Below are 18,247 nucleotides of genomic sequence, written 5' to 3'. Positions count from 1 at the left end.
CCGTTACTGTCATTTCCATTTTTATAATATAGGTAAAGGTTCTCCTTTTCTTTTATTTCATACAACTAAACTTCCTATTTCTTCCTTGATATTTTTCTCATCTCGACTACTATGCCCTTTTGGTTGGCATTTTTCTCTATCAACTTGTACCTCTTTTTTTGCTATACAATTCCTTGTTTTGTGCCCTTTTCTGTATTTCAGCTTGGGACGCTATGAAAACTTCCCCAGCATCACTTTTCTGGCATTCCTTTGAGTGCCATCTCCCCTTTAATTTCCTTTTCAATACTTTTAAATGTATTCATGGTCTGATTGCTCTGTACCACTCCTCACGTCTCTCTCTCGCTCTTTCTCTCTCATGACTCGCTCTTACGTTCTAAATCTCACTTTCTTTAAACTTCCCTGTGTCCAGATTTGTTTTCACTCCATTTCTTTTCTAGTTCCTAAACAGTGGAATCGCTTTCCTCTATCTCTTAGATCTTTCCACTGCTTCGCTACTTACCCTCTTCAACTTAAACAATATTGTCTGTCATTAAGTAAAATTGTTTATCCATTTTCCTTTTGTACCGCATGCATTTTGTAGTGTTTTGGTATAAAGTACTATAAAACTTGAATAAACATAAACGTATATATATTTTTTTAACATTCGTTCTGTACCGAAACCTTCTACTAAACGAAAGAAAATGATCATACTAACCTAGGCCAAGAAACCAAGTATATTTTCCCAAGGGGCAACATTTTTCCTAATAACGTGCATGCGGGAAAGATGCACTGAGTTTTAGAAGTTGACATTATTGTTATTAAGTAGACTATTCTACAGGCAATCTAGCTTCACATAGACATGGCCATCACATTTTATTTTAAAGTTTGTCTCCCCATTTTTATGAACCTCACATCTTGAGACTTTGTGATTTGTTTTTATTCACAGCTGGGGAGAATGAAAGCAACCGGAGGTCCTTCCCCTTAGCTGGCGCATCAGGTACTCTTCCCTCCAACACACAGGATGACTTGTATTTTCGTAGCCTCTCATACAACGTGCCCAGCATCCTGAGCCAAGGCGATGGCCCACATCAGATTCGTCCATACCATACCATCATCGACATATGCGACCACAAGTAATCCTTCTGCTTGATCTTTCTTATACGTAGAATGACAGAGCTCCAAAGAGCACATCTTCATTAATAGTTTGCTATAATGTTTTCAGTAACCTAATTCAAATCTGAAATCTCATAATGTTCACATTTAAATGCCATTCATAAGCCTTGAGTCTGCAGGTATGTATGGCTTTTGTTTAATGTTTTTTAAATATAGTATGTACAAGTGTTGTGCACTAACCCTACAGTGCGTAAGTCTATATGCCCATATGTATTTATTTCAGCAACATTGACAAGGGGATTGGGCAAGTGGTGTTTTGTGTCTAATCATTTGTTTTTCAGAAAATGTCATTGTTTTCTTGCATCGTGAGAAAACATCACCAATGCGAAGTGACTTGTGTACCAAAAAGTTCGAATGGTAACTTTATTATTGTGTACACACAGGTATTCTTTTGAATGTCCAGTACAAATAAGTGGAAAAGTAAATTGGTATAAAAAAAAATAAAAACGAAGTCTCCTAGTTCTAAAAGAGCGAACCTACAAGCTAACATGCTTTTCTGGTATTTATTTTTCTTTCCTTTATTGTGACACTGGTCGCATATACTCAACCTTACACAAATCAATAATTCACGTTCAAAAGTAAAAACATTGTTAAAAATCACATATCGAATTCACATTTAATACTTTAAAAACAGCTCGCTATACATTTACAACCAGATTATTTTACAGCAATAGCATTCACTATTATTCAGTCCCAATTTCACCATCTGAGCATAATTACACCAGACTCATTTAGAACAGCAATTGTGGTCCCAGTATCCTCCACACTAGAAATTCTTGAGAAGAAAAGATCAGAATACAGTAGGCTAAAATCATGTGTAAACTGATTCAATAGCCGAGTTGTTAATAACCGTAAAGCAGGGCAGAACAAAACTATATGCTCACGATTTTGGACCACATCTCCATCACTGCAAAGAGGACAACCCCTTGTCACTCCATCCCCACAAGTTCTAATGTTACTTAATTCTGCTGCGGGAAGCAGATTTAATCTAAATCGAAAAAATTGACTGGCCCAAAAGCCATTCAGGAACTTTGTGAGATATTTGGTGAAGCACCCAGTGGCTTATCAAGAGTAGAGATACTAGAATATAATAATGTGTACTCTCTCATCTTCTGAATTGTACTGATCCAATCCAATCTAAGGAGGTACTTTTTTACATCGTTTGGATTTGCCATTAACTCACCAGGTGTAGTTCCTATATCACTCAACACTCGTTCAGCTCTGACCCTGAATTTATCAATTGTTTTCACAGTTCTAGACAGAACGGCACCAGCCAGTTCCTCATAAAGCAAGCCCCTCACTGGCACAAGTAGTCGTCTATATAATAAGAGAATCCTCCAGTCCATAAGGCTACTTGGAGAACTCCAACCTAATTCAAACCTTAATGCTGGGATGGGCATGCAGTCTGGCAAGCCCAGCACATGTTTCCATAGCTTGGATTCAACCTTTTCATATGGCACAGATGGAAAGTCATGGCTTATTTCTGTACCATATAAAAGACATGGAACAACCTTCATTCTGTAAAAGGAAACCCTTGGGCTCAACGCAAATCGACAGTATTCTTTTTTAATTGTTTTCATCTGGGCTGCCATTTGAGTGACTTTACGCATCAAATGGCCCAAATAGACCCCTACGGTTTCTGTCACATCCAAGTTGAACCCAAGATAGATCAAGAAATCAATAGGAATCAGCTTATCATTACCCATGGTCCAACTCTAACCCACTTTTGATCTTATCTTGCTTGTGAACCTTATGATGTTAGTTGTTTTTTTCCCCATTAATGCTTAGTTCTTTCATAGCAGAATTCTCCCTGATTGTATGTAGTTGATTCTGCAAACTGATCTGAGTTCTATCCAATAGGATTACGTCATCCGCATAGGCTAAGTATAGAATACTTATCGTTGGCAGTCTCAGAGAAGCAAATCAGGTCTTACCAAGAAAGACACCCAGGTCGGAAACATAGAGATTAAACAAACACAGCGCTAACACACATCCGTGACGGAGCCCCCTCATAGCTGGGATACACTCCGTCAGCGACCCCCTCCCATCAACCCTCACCTGCAGAGTGGTCTGTTTGTGTAACTCAACTAGGAGTGCTAATAGTATGTCTGATATTCCCCATTCTTTCAACAGGCTCCACAGCAAATTGCAGTTAACTGCATCAAAGGCTTGACTGGAGTCTTTTTTTTGCCAGGTAGAGTGGTAAATTACTCGACCTCAACAACTCCTCCCTGAGCCAATAAACTAATGGACCATTCAAATCGGTTCCCAATCCCTTCTGAAAACTGGACTGATATTTATACGACCAGCTTTTACTGCCCAATCTGTACGGTCACGGAGAATCAACCCCATGAAAATCTTGCAGTCACAATCCAGAAAGGATATAGGGCGATAATTCCCTGGATTTGCTCTATCCCCCTTCTTGTAGATTGGTACAAGAACTTAATTTTTCAATGAGACAGGGAACTCTTTTTTACCATGATTGAAATGAAAAGCACATACTCTGTTGTGGATGAGCAGATTTATGTTTGCCATGAAATACCTGATGCCATGGATTCTACTCGCATGTCTGAAAATCGCACACTTCATCCAGACGTGGTGTCGTTTGATTCTAAACTTTGTGGAGAGGCTTGCCCCCTACCATATGTGAGCACGTTGGACGAGAGCGCAATCAGGGTCGATGTCCCCTTAGTAGCTCCACAGGCGGGACTGTTATCCGCGGACACCAGTGGCTGTGAAAGTAATGTGTGCACAGTTGCTCAGGATGCGTGTGAGAATTTTGAAAAATCGGTTGGCCTACCTGACCCTGGGCTGTATGCTGATCCGCTTCTGGACGAGGCGGGTGGTGGCAGTGGGTTGGCCGCCTTGGCGGGGCTGCATGGGCCCGATGCTGGCGGTGTTGGTGGGTGCGCCGTAGGTTCTCCCGCGGAGGCTAACCTGGGGGTGGCGCCTGGGGGCGCGCGTGCACCCGATGTGTTTAGCGGTGTGCTCGTTGCTGCGTGCGCGAGCGAGGCAGACAGATGGAGAGACAGCGCTCCTCTGTTGTTTGCAGCGACTCCTGGCGTGCTGCAGCCCGGTGGCAGCCCCGTCCAGCTTACCCCAATAAGTGCCAGTTCTCCTGTTCAACTGTCCCGCACGGCCTTCTGTGCGACTTATTCAGCCGACGAGATTGCTCAATCTATGCAGTCAGCGATGAGCTTAGGTCAAGCTTTTGCTCCACGTCCAGAGGATCCCCACTCTGATAGATCTGTGAGTCTACCACAAGTGGACCCAAGTACACAGTTCACTGAAAACAGGAGAAACTCCTTGAGTGTCTTGACTAAGGTTCTGGAAAACTTAGTAGCAATGAATAAAGAGTGTCTTGCAAACACCAATAAAGGTCCTACTTCTCCTACGTTGAAACCTGACAAACACACCACAAAAAGGCAAATATCACAACTAAGTGGCTCAAATGAAGACATATGGTCTAAGGTGTGTTACAAACATTTCAAAACTAATAATCACACTCCAAGTAATCGTTAACAACACGAGGGACTCGAGCATGTGTTGACCTCTCAGGAAAGGTTGACCACGCAACAACAAAACTTTAACAGGTCCCATACGTCTTTTACCCATACCTCACAGTGATCTGCTACCAACAAATGTCTGTCGGAAGACTCACAAGACTCCTCGTTGATGGAACGTCCATTTCCGAAATTACGCCACGCTAGAGAAAAGTCGGAAACGGCTAATCGACTTCAACCACCAGTGTTTAGTGCCGAAGACAGATCCACTATGCCTCATGCTGAGCTACAAACCTTAATAGTCTCATCTATGACAATGTCTATGGCCCCTTCTATGAAATTATATGAAGCCATGCATGAAGCCACTAAGGACCTGACAACTGTTGTGGCTCTAATGCATTCAAAATTAATTTGGATTGAACAAGTCTGTGATCAGTCCTACAACGACCAACAAGAAGGAATGAAAAGATTAGACGGATCATGTACTCTGTTAAATGAGCAAAGGAAAAACGATGCAATTGACAAAAAACTCTTGGCAGAAGTAGCGAGAGAGGCGCTAGCTTTGTTTAAATACAATGGAATTACCTCAAACCTGCAAAAGCATCAAAACACTTCACCAACTATGAGCAAGTTATCAACCCGATGTAACAAGTCTTCAAATGAACGCGGCACAGGGGATCCAAATCAAAATACTCAAGAGCACTTAGACGTGATTGTAATCCATGAAGACATGCACTCAGGCCGGTCGGCCTTTACGGATCCTATATTGAAAAAGCTGGCGATACCGCCAACTATAAGTGCGGTAATTCCCCCAAGCATGACATCAATAACGGGGAATATGCCCATGCAAGACTTAGAAACCATGCCTATAATGACGACAACTTCCGAAGATACCACTCCTGACATTTCATTCCACACTGCATTCGAACAGGCGAGGGGGAATTTGAACCAAGCATTACGTGACTCCCAGGTGGCATCTTCCTCTCAGGGAAATTTGGGCGCTGACGCTTCCAATATTATCCCCTCTGCAATATCTGCAGTGGCTTCAGTACCCAATTATTCGGTCTTCAATAGGGTGCCACAACCGAGGGTGTTGACTTCTAAGCCCCTAGCTAATCCACCTTTAAAAATAGGCGAAGAAACCTAAAAATCAAAAAGGTCTTAGAAACAAGGCACTACATGGTGCACGGAAATTTCTACGCAACATAAATGTGGTCCAGAACGTGGCAAGTAACATCAACAAGTTTCTAAAGGCAGCCTCTTCAATCAGTGGGAAACCTCAAAAAACCCTTCAGACACAGAAACTTCTGTAACACCTGACGCTGTGGCTGCGTCAGGTTCGAATCATGACCTATCAAGTGAGCTGTTGAACTTATCAACGTACGACGAAGTGACACACGATATTCAGGATGTGGAGGCTGATTCTACCTATGAAGATCAAGAGGTAGAGGTCATCCCTACCATGACAGATGTAGAGAAAATCAACCAAATTAACATCGACGCTTTGGCATATGGCCCTGGAAGTGAACTGTTTGCTGTCCAAACCGTTCCAAGTATCACCAACTTAAGCTCTTGTCCTGTGACTGGCACACAAACGACTCAAGATGTATTGTCCTCTGCAAGAAGAACTTGTCAAATAATTACTGAAAAGGAAGCCCATCAGGGGCATCTGAAATCGTTGGATAGCCCGGTGTTTATGACTCTACACGAAGAAAGGATGCGTGTCACTACGGAGCAGGGGTCGTTGGCCCCTGGAAATATTCGGACAAATCCTTATGTCCCCGTTAATCTGGCGGCAGCAATGCTGCATAACGATGCCGTAAACATCTCAGCCATTGATATGATTGACCATGGTGATCGTCAAAAATGCAATTCAAAGGCTTCCCTGAATGACGTTCGAATGTCTCAGCCCAGAACGTCGAGAGGCTCGAGCTTGATGTGCCCTATTTACAAACTTGTCATTGAAAGGCTAGATTCCTCTGATAATCTAATATTGAATCGACGCAACAATCAGGGTTTTACACCTCGTGCCAGCCCTACGGGCCATAAGCTCAAACGACCTGAAGATCGTGGAGTTTTTCAACGAAAAAAGAAACGATAAGGTGGTGTTTCATGTCTCGTCGCCTATTGTTGCTTCAACAATACTGGACGCTAATATCGCCCTGTTTTCCCTAGGATTTGAAGTCTTTAAATACTCTGAAACATCTCATAAAATACCTAGTGGAGTAGAGGTCCCATACAGCCATAAAGTCCTAATTAAGGACTCTTGCGTGAGTACGCTGAAACCCATGGATCAGAGAGTCATCGACGTTCAAACACTCCCTTGTTCATCAAATCAGAAGGCATCCTTGGTTGGAAACAAACAGAAACAACTGGGAAACCCTTGCCATGATCAGATACTGGAAGTTTCTGAGATGGAGCAACAAAAAAATAATATACGAAACACTATACTCTGTAACGTCAAGCAAGATGGATTGAGTGTTCCTAGTAATAAATCTCTCAGCCCAAGTGGCGGTAAGCATGAGTGGCAATGGTTGTCTGCAGCCCTATGCAGCAAAAATCCCCAATAATGCCGGATCAAGGCACCCAAAATTCTATGTAGATTGGCTTCTTGGAACACTCGGGGATTTTCACACCTGTTCAAATCAAATTGGCTTGCAACAATCGATATCGCATGTCTCCAGGAAACCTGGCTACGAGAAACCCCAGTCGTGGACGACTTTGAGGTGGCCTTAAATCCTGCTCTAAAATCATCAAAAGGACGCCCGACGTCGGGCATGGCCACCAGGGTAAGGAAATCCTCGGGCTGGAGGATTGCGAGTTCGACTAACTACTCCCCTTTCATCCAAGTAACCTTAATGACCAAAACACGAAGTGACGCTTACAGAACAGTTATGTGTTGTAAACCTGTACTGGCACCACACGAGTGCTGGAAAACAGGTATTCATCGATCAGATCATGGAAATAGTTGGTGAACTGTTGGAAAAGAACGGCTGGACGAATGTTCTCATCTGCGGTGATTTAAACATCGACCTATTTAAACCATCTGGCCCTGAAAAAACTTCTTTGGCCAAGTCTTGGTCGGAAGAAATGACCCTAAGAAACGTACAACTTTTAAATGGGAACACTTGTGATGATATGCCGCCAGCCTCTACGTGGCATCGTGATGGGCAAAGGTCAACAATTGATTATATATTTGTGTCAGAAACCCTACACCCACGGATAACATCGCTGAAAATTATTAAAAAGACTGAAAGCGACCATAACATGCTAATAACAGAATTTATAACTGTGTCAAAACAGAAACTAGAGCTATGGCCTCATAAAATCCAGGTGGATTCCAATAGAGTAAGATTGAGACTCGAAACACATGATGTGGAACATCTGATAAATCTCTACTGTAAGACCTGCCCAAACGTTGACTATGACCACCTTTTGACACATTATAAGCCCAAATAAACGGGTTTTAAGAATATGGCCTTGGTACGCCAACACAGCTTTGACCGGGAATTGCTGATACAAAAGCGTCTTATGCGTCAAGATATCAGAAGGCTGAAGTGTACAAATGGCTCAACACACTCACGTGACGTAAAGGCGGTTAAGCAAAGATACAAAAACTGGCTAAAAGCTCACAAGCATGTTATGTCCCAAAATGACGCAGAACAGATGTTGATGGTCCTAAAAAATAAGAACACTAGAGACTTTTGTAGGCTTCTGAACAATCAGCACGCCCCACAAAAAGCTATACAAGCCTGTACGGTGTCAGAATCAGATTGGATAATTCACTTTGAAGGTTTATACAAAGCATCTGACTCAACTAACGGCCCAGTTAAACCAACACCTAAACCGTGGGCCTTGTCTTACCCAAAAGATGAAATAGTGACCATCATTAAAAAAGCGTAAAATTCATGTGCACCTGGTCCTGACGGCCTGACAAATTTTACTATTAAACGACACCCAGAGCTATGGGCAGAGATCTGTGTAACGTTGTTTAATCGAGTAAATTTAAGTGGTCAGACGCCAAAATCCTGGAAGACCGTGATAGTTGTACCTATCTTCAAAAAAGGCGACAGAGCAAACCCGAAAAACTATCGTCCAATTGCTCTATTAGACGTCCTAGGTAAGATCTATGCCACCATGCTCCAACAAAAACGTGTAGCCTGGTCCCTAACATCGAACCACGTGGATAAGCGCCAATCAGGTTTCGTGAAGCAGGTGGGATGTTCGCTGAATTTACTCCTGCTAAACATTATCAAAATGGAAGCGATAAAGTCAAATACGAAGGTCTATCTAGCCTTTATAGACTTCTCATATGCATTTGACACCATCAATAGAGCGATCCTGTGGGAAAAACTGAAGCGTTGGGGATGCCCGTCAGACTTAATAGCGGCAATCAAAGAACTGCTCACAAACACCTATATTCGAGTAAGGCTGGATCAATCGGGGCAACTATCCAAAGTAATTAACACCTCTAAAGGAGTTAAACATGGGTGCCCGTTAGCTGCAGTACTATTCAGCCTTTTTATATCGGAGATAGGTGAAGCAATTGTGGCAACAAAATCATTTCCGCTGAAAGTGGCCAAATCACATTTAAACTGGCTTTTATATGCTGATGATTTGATCATTTTGGACTGGACGCCCATTGGGGGACAAAGAAAGTTAAATGCGGTTCAACAATATGTCACATCCAATCAATTACTGATCAACACAAAAATATGTGAAATATTGGTCCTGCAAAACCTAAAAGGCGGATGGGTGGCGCGGAGACGCACCCCTAATTGGACGCTAGGCCATGAACCTCTGCAAATATCTGCCAGTGTTAAATATCTGGGAATGCTCATAAGCTCATCAATAACGGATGGACCGTGGCAGGCCGACACAAGAAGAAAATGCAAACAACTTGCAAACCAGGCACTTATTATCCACAAAAGATATGGTCAATTTTCGTTAACACCTGTTCTGGCCTTCTACCATCAGAAGGTAATCCCCGTATTGACATACGGGGCTGAAAATGCCTTCGGCTGCTCTTATGAAATTTGGGACTTATTAGAGAACTGCTTTTGGTCTAAAGTCTTAGCACTCCCGAAAGGCGTGAAGACTGCCTGCATAAGATACGAATTATCGATAATATCGATCCATGCTAGAATTAGCTGGAGTTTGCTAAATTTGTATCGTAAAACACGCTCTAGAGCACAAATCCCTCAATTTGACATCTTCTACGACGGTTTAGCTGGTAACTCCAATGTCATCGCAATGTGGTCAAACAGATGTGAAGTATTATTACAGAATTACGACATCAAGATTGAGTTGCTCCATGAAAATCTGGATGCGGCAAAGCTTAAAATCTGGCGCACTGACTGGGATCAAACATGCACAAAGAGAGCGATGGCCAAATCAATGTGTGATGTGCCATTGGAGGCACGTGCCTTTAACACCCAGCAGCATTACATCATTCTGTTTCCAGACCCACAAGCACGAAAGTTGTTCTTACTGTTTAGGCTAAACCTGTTCAAAACTACTAAACGTCTTTGCTTGTGGAAGAGTAACGAGCACCTAAAACCTGAATGTAGACTTTGCTTGCTAGCTAAAGAATCACTCAAACACTTATTGCTATTTTGCCCCAAGCTAAAATCTGAAAGATCAATGCATTTGGGCCCATGGAGTGTAATCCATTCATCCTTATGTGCAGATGACTGGGGGAAACAGATGTACCAAGGAACCGACTTGAAACTGATATTTCCATTAACATGTTTTTTGGAGCAAATTGAAAAATGTCTGATGTTGGCACCAGTAGGGGGAAACAAATTAGTAAAAACGGACACGGTATGAACTGTTTGACAACTTTGCGGATGGAGATCGCCCAAAAGACTACAACTGATGATTGTCTGTATGTCTACATGTTGTTTTGTTACTTGTACACATGTTGTCATTTTAAAGGTTTGTAAAAACCAATAAAATAAAAAAATAAAAATAAAAAAAAAGCACATACACAATTTTGGACCACAATCCGAGATTCTCTTTCATGACCACATTAGAGAGGCCATTTGGGCCTGCTGCTCTTGAGTTCGTAGATCTCAATCAGACGCTCCACATCTTCCTCAGATATAGACAAATACCATTTATCACACTCTATGGTAAAGGCAATCTCTCAGTCCGATTTCCTATAAACACATTCAAAGTGTTTTACCCAGTCACCCTCCGAAATGGGGTTACTTTGTTGATAACTTTGATTTTTCCCCAGATTATCAATCAGATCCCAGACATTCCTTGTATCTTTCATAGTAATGATTTCCAACTTCCTTTCCCCTCTTTACACATTTATAACCTTTGGACCAATTTTTGAATTTTTGTTGTAGGTTCTTTTTTTCACAAAGATATAACTGATCAACCATTCCCAGTTTCCCCAGTGCCTGAATCTCTCCCCTTAATATTCTCTTCTTATTTTGTACCAACACCTCAAAGTCTTCTTATTAAACCTATCCAGGAAGGCTTGAAACAAGGGCAGGGTAATAATGGAAAAATTCTCGTCTAGTGATAAGCCACTTTCAAACTTCACCAAGGATTTGTTATATCTAGCTGCCTTATCTATGTATGGTGAGAGCCCATTTCCAACCTGATTCACACTCAAGTTTCATGTCCACAGAGCCTGATTAGATTTACCTGTATCCATCATGGTTAATGACAGTTGAGAGTGATCGCTCAAATCACTTTCAATCACCCTGAAAACCATGTAAACATCAAACATGGTTGGGGACACTGTAATATAATCAAGTAATGCTAATTTCTCCCCAGATTTCCAGATGTCCCTAGGGGCAACATCCTCTGTTATGGCCCCATTTATAATCGTTACATCCCAATTCAAGAAGTCTTTCCACATTTTGCCATCCCTCACCACATAGTGGGCCACCCATGTTACTACCTTATCCTGTTTTCTTACCATTCTTTCACTCTCAACACAATCAGCATTCAGCACTCCTCCCACTAAAACGCGAACCCTGTTCTTATCACAAATGAAAGTATTGCATGCATCACTCAATCCCATCAGTAGTTCATTCAGTTCAGATCTCCATGGCTTATTATAGGTATTCATCACCAGAATTGGCTTTTGGAGTAAACGTCCCTTCAATACTACTTTGATGGCTAATAGCCCATAGATATTATCTGAAATTGCCTCTTAATCCAACAACATAGAATTCTGGATCAATATAATCAGACCCCCAGAGTATCTTCCACCCTCACCCTTCCTAGCCAATTGCTGAAAGACAGTGAACCCATCAGCTATCGAGGGGACACATAACCAGACTCCCTGGAGAAAAATAATGTTATACTTTTCAAAGATATGTTACTTTCCTCATTCCCCAGGCAGCTGTTAAACCCGAGAGAGTTCGAGCTTAATAAGCTTAGGTCTCTTTTTTTTCACTAAAGCCCCATCCCCATTTCACCCAGTTCCTTAAAGGGTCAGGCTAAAGTGTCCGCTAGCCAGCACCAGTCTTGTTTGTCACTTTTCACATTACCAAAATCCAAATGTTGAAGTTCCACCCTCCTCTCACTATTATTGGGTGACTGACAGGTATATTTTTAATCATTGTGGGGCAAGTTCCCAAATTGAAGGGATGCTTAAAAGAAGGCACCTCTTTACTCAATCTCTGCAGTTTTTCACTTTCCCCACACCTGATGTCTAATTGAGTAAATCTCATTAAATATCATTTGCGCAACCAAGTGCGACTTAAATTCCTGCTATACCAGATCTGTACAATTCTTCACTCTCTATATCCCTGATATCCAAATGTCTAAACTGGGGAACTTCATGCATCAGTTTAATTATGTTTGACTGATTTAACACTACATTCAAGTTGCTACTTTCCAACCTTTCAAAATAGAATCTAGTAGAAAGAGCAAACACTCTGGCTTCATTCACACTTGACAACTGTTCCTCCACCTGGGTCTTACCATTCAACGTCTTCTCCTCTTCACACTCCATCCCACCTTTCCCAACCCTACTAGCCATGCCATGAACTTGTCCCGGAATACCACTGCCATTTTCAGTTGCAGTAAACTAATCATATTCAAAATGTACAACTCGAGATTTACAACTACTCCTTACACCTCCAGTGGTTCTATTTTTGGTAACTTGCATCAACAACTCTAGTTTACTCAGACCCTTATCTATATCTCCCACCTGAGTCTTGCAACCATCGTAATTTTTGAAATAATATTTTTTTTGGGACATGTCCATGTTACATTGTAATCCCACATTACAAGTACTCTTTACTTCTTTTTCCCCAGTTACTGATGCCTGGGATCTTATTGGAATGTCCTTGAGCTCATGCATGAAGTTACCTTTTGGCAATGACCTCTCTTGCAGAACTGTTTGCAGGTTTTTCCCATTATGGCCAGTTTTCTTACCCCTTGGGGGATTACCCTTTCTTACTTTGGTCAACTCTAAGTTAGTGGGCAAGCACTTTTCCCACCAACTACCCTCACTGTGCTATCTCTTCCCGAGCTTGACTGTGGACCGTAACATCTAAGGGCACAGAACAATCCCTCCTTGAGGGGCTTACATGCTAAAAGCCCTGTGCTTGATGTTCGTAATGACCTCCCCACTACAACAACCTTTGATCCCGTTAGGGCAACTTTATTAACCACGGTGGAATGTGTCACCTGTCATCTCACATTTGTGACCCTTGTTATGTCAGCCACGGTGGACTCTTCCACCCGTGGCCTTACATTTGTGACCCTTGTTATGTCAGCCCTGTCTCTGTCAAGAACAATGCATTCAAACTCAGTATAACTATCCATAGTTTTGTTTAGCTCAGAAATTGTGACATTGTTTCTCTTGGTTGTCGTCCCCGCTGAGGTTGTAACTGGAGATTCCTTTCTCCTTAGGCGAGGATATTTCTTAGGATGCTTTCATGCATTTAAAATTGGAAAATTCATTGCACATCCAGCCCTAAATCCTCCCTCAAGGCGAACTCTCCCGCCTTTGGGGCAATGTCAAATGTTAGGTTATGTGGTTCCATCATCATCAAAGCATTAGGCGTTGATTCATTCCTAAGTTAGCTTTTTTGTACTGCTTTGGCCTTCTCCTCAAATAAATGTATGTTACTCATAAAACTTTCTTGAGCACGATGTTTTGCACCTTTTGATCTTTTTTGTACTCGTTTTACCAGAGGTCTTGTTGGAGTAATTCTCAACAACGATAGATTGGGGAACTCCCGACTCCTGCATAAACTCAATTAATTTGTGACGAGTTGGAGGAGTTGCCTTTTCCGTCGGGCACTCTGTTACGATCAATTTATTAACTGATTCTTGAACCAATTCCAAATGTACTTTTAGGTCGCTTAATTGCAAGATGTGGGGTTTCAACTCCAAAGGAATGTTGTCATACAATGTGGAAAAGGAGCTAAGCACCATGTTTAATGTCGACATTTCTGGTGCAGTTAGTTTGATCTGGTCATCCAATTCCCTTAATGTGTAATGCAGTTCCTGGTTAATGCAGTAATGCAGTTCCTGGTTAATCGGAACTGGACAGGAACCTGCAGTTATCAACGTAGCATCTTGATCATTGATTGTATTAACGGTTAATAAAAATAAAAAGTGCTCCTCTTCACTTTCCAGTATTCCCACAGCTCGTAAACCATCCTCCAATTGGTGTCATGGCGCAACTGTATCTGTTGCCAAATCCAGTTAACTGCAGTCACTAATTATATTGTTAGTGTTGACCGAAGAGGCAGATCTTCATGGATTGATGTCAACTGGTCAGCTTGCAACATTTGGGGGACAGCATCCCCACTAAAGGTTGAGGTAATTTGTTCATCTTTGTTTTGCCCTTCCCTAAAGTATCAGTCCCATGAAAGGATGGAGATCACGCTTTTCTCAGGAGCCGGTGCTTTATTTAATTTTTGCCAGCTTTCCGCTCCCTGAATCAGGGCCCCCAACTCAACGCAGACACGATCCACGTTAAACCCCTCCACGCACCCGGGCCTGACGATAGCCTCATCCAGTAACAACCTGGAGAAAATTCCTTCAGTGCAACACAGCGTGCTTCAGTTTCTCCGGAGAACCACCTAATGCACTGTGTATACCTACTAATGAAGCTTCCGTTTTTGTAGCAGGCGGAGGATGCAATAAGTGTACTGGCGTTTGTGAGGCCATTGCATCGTAATCAGCCAGTTCATCCCGATACTGTCAATCCGCCCTCTCTCAAAGAGCTTGTTGTTGAACATGGGGACTCAATGCACCTCTTTTCCCTTCCCTGTGCGGGCGGTGTCCACAACAATATTTTCCATGGTACTTATCGCAGTAGACCCGTTCCCATGTGAGCGACGTTCGTACCATTCAGGATTTCTTTTCCAGTAATTCCCGAAACGGGGCTTTGCCATTTTTTCCTGCAATAACTGTAGCTTTGGCTGAGTCTATGGGCCTCATTACACGGAAGGCGGTGAGCCATGGCGCTATTAGCGCCATGGCTCATGCCGGTAAAATACCATTCCAAGGTTGGAGGGGCGGTAAATCCCCTTTCCGCCATTGCCCTTCCCCATTCCCATTTCTGCCCCATAGGGCTCCATGGGAATGGGGAAGGCGCTAATTACGGCACCGCAATTTTGCGGTGCCGTAATTAGCTCCGAGGTCCCTTAGCGGGTTGGTTTTTAACGCCTGCAAAAAGCAGGCGTTAAAGCACCAACCCGCTAAGGGACCTCGTAGTAAGGCGGTAATGGTTAACGGTCACCATTACCGCCTTCTGTGTAATGAGGCCCTATATCCATGTACCTGCCTTCAATCAGCTCACCCCAAACCTCCCCAACCCCCCCCCGGTCCCCACCGGTGAATCGCTTCTCAAGCGCATGACAGGTGCTGGTGTAACGTCACTTTTTGCTATCTGTCAGAAAATCCTATCGGTAGGAAAATCTCACAGGAATTGTAATGTCATTTTTTGCAACCCGTCAGAAAATCCTACCGAGAGCAGGCATTGGGCAACCCACCCAGGGGTAGGAAAAATTGACGGGGTAGGAAAATCTGACAGCCTGACCTGTCATTTTTTCCTACCCGTCAGAAAATCCTACCGACAGCAGGCATTGGGCAACCCACCCAGGTGTAGGAAAAAGTGACCGGGTTGTGAAAACAGAAAAAGAATATCGAGGCTGAGTACCCCAAAAGGAAATTACAAAGAACAGAGCAAAATCAGATAGCTATCGGCTCTCAGTACAACACAACGAACTCCAGCGTGGTTCAGTGTGTTCAGTGAGAGACGCTGTACATAAGAATGCATTCGCTTTTTATACATTTAGTGGGCGCAATGCCCAACCCCACTTCAGGTTAATATTCCTTTTAATATATCACTGATCTAGGGTTTGTGCCAAGTCTCAAATAACCGCATATAACTGGTTTGCCTTTAATACATGTATCAACCAGCGTATGCAATAGCTGTGTATTCTAAAGTTTTCCATGCAGGCCTTCTTAAACATTAATACAATGTAGTTAAACAGATGTTCTTTGTTCAGTATTTGAATACATTGTCTCAACATATGCTCGTGGATTAGTTTTCATTGCACGAGTAATCCTTCTACACATAGGTCAGTGAAGGACAAGGTCTCAGTTCATGACCTCAACAAGTAGCCTGCAGGCAAATTACACATTAGCTATGTACAGAGGTCAAGACGGCCATGTTGTATTCTGCAATGACATTGTCCACCATTTTAGCTCACAGGGTGACTTTTACACAACAAATCCTAAAATGGTGGTTTGACCTAAAATGGCGGGCTACATGGATTTAAGGTCAGGACCTTGCAACACAGATTTCTTTCGCAAGCGACTTTAGAGCAGCTTGGCGTAGGCCAATATTAAATATATTTATTATAATAGGAGGCACGATATATTTTCTATTTCGACAAACCCTCCTTTTGGCCTATGCCAAGTGCTAAAAACTACTTTGGATCTCCTTGCAAATAACTCCATGCATCATTGTCCATGCACCCTGAATCACTATCAGAAATATCTATTGCCATTAGGTCTTTTGCTAAAATATCCTTCAATACGTATTCTTTGGAAGTCTTATCTGGGGCATATACTTTATGTCCTATCGAACCTATCGCTTGTGCGCAACATCCGACTTGTATCGAACACATACCAGGCAGACACTGAATACAACAACAAAGAAACAACAGTATCCCCAAAATAATCAATAAGACCGAAAGCACCTTCCAACCCCAAGATCGCAAGAAGTCCCAGAACCAAGCGCTCAGATCCCAGTTTCCCTCGGGAATATGCACTTCGGAATTAAGGACGTGCAGATTCTGTATTGCCTTAAAGATAGTTGGGGAGGAATCTGGTACGAAAACACAGCAAGCGGTCCCCACTAATTTGCATACTCCACCACGCTCAGCTAGAATGACATCTAATGCCATTTGATTTTGAAGTGCTACTAATCTTATCGCCTTTTGTTCTAACGTCATATTATAGAGTATGTTTGTGGTCCGGTTGATGGTTCTCTCCAGTACTCTCGCTAGTTTTCTGATATCTTCTGAATTCGCTATCTGCCCACAAAATGGCACAACTGATTTTGCTATATCTCCCAATACTTGTGCCGTGGTGTCACCATTCTCATCCCGCCGTGGACGAGCCTTCGAAACTTCTTTTGTTCTAGCTATAAACACCCCAGGTAACAGGATACCTAAATAACAGGTTCCCTGCCAATCCCTGGGCAACCATGGGAATGCTACATTACCGCAGACAAAGTAGATAGGTTCGCCTACATACAAAGGTCTGTTCTCTCCAGTCAAATTTGCAACGTTGGCACAACCTAAACATTTTCCCATTGACTGAGTTCCATTCCTCTGTATGCAAAAAGAAACTGAATCGGGCTATGGTTAACAGTGTAAGAAGGAGGCATGGCATCCTCATTGCCTATCGGAGTCATGTTAAAGGAAATCAAAGATTGGAAAGGACGAGACAGTTTGTCAGAAGGCCAAATAGATGCAACATTCGGTTTACTCCTATTTGCAAAAAGCGAGCATCCCAGGGGAGTCAAAACACGTTTCTCAAAACTATTCAAATTGGTGCCATCAAAGTTCCCTGAGATGCTATCATTCCATCGGCCAAAGAACAGTGCTCTAAGAGAAGCATAGCAGGAAGTTGTCAACGGTAAGGGATGAATATGCTAACCTAGTCCCTTATCCCCGTGTTGTGGTAAATGTGAGCAGACCCAGCAGTTGAATTTATTAAAAATGGCATGTGTAGCATTCATGATAAGTAGTAGAGTGTTATTATGGTACCTTTGTCTGTGCTGGGAATCCTGAGGAGATAAAGTGTGCAAATGTGCAAAGGGAGTAGGAAAAATGGGTGCACTTTCAGTAGGCAACAAACGTTCTAAAGAGTGAGTTTCCTCAAGGTACCATAATCCTAAGGCAGCGACTATTAAAAAACCAAATATCATTACATGAATACAGCAATACGTTTTCGGGGCCCAGGCATTTTGTCCATTGTTCCGGTTGGTCACCCCCTTATTTACAAGTCCCATACGAGCAGCGGCGGTAGCAGGCATTGTAGTCTTCGGATGGAAACCCCAATGTTCGTTGCTGGAGACCCCCCGGTCG

General features: G+C 42.6%; 1 protein-coding gene across 1 annotated transcript in view; it reads left to right on the top strand.

Moving 5' to 3' along the window:
* ARHGAP30 (Rho GTPase activating protein 30) overlaps nt 1–18,247 on the top strand; it is a 2,240,907-nt gene that overhangs the window by 1,751,686 nt on the left and 470,974 nt on the right. The window contains exon 7 of the mRNA XM_069607204.1: nt 926–1,112. Within this exon, the coding sequence (XP_069463305.1) occupies nt 926–1,112 (187 nt within the window). The remainder of the gene's footprint in view (nt 1–925; nt 1,113–18,247) is intronic.

Source organism: Ambystoma mexicanum, chromosome 1p (assembly GCF_040938575.1).
Source record: "Ambystoma mexicanum isolate Mex_15411 chromosome 1p, UKY_AmexF1_1, whole genome shotgun sequence".
Taxonomy (NCBI): Eukaryota; Metazoa; Chordata; class Amphibia; order Caudata; family Ambystomatidae; genus Ambystoma; species Ambystoma mexicanum.
Note: the sequence above shows the minus strand (reverse complement) of the source record. Positions and strands in the feature narration are given on the sequence as shown.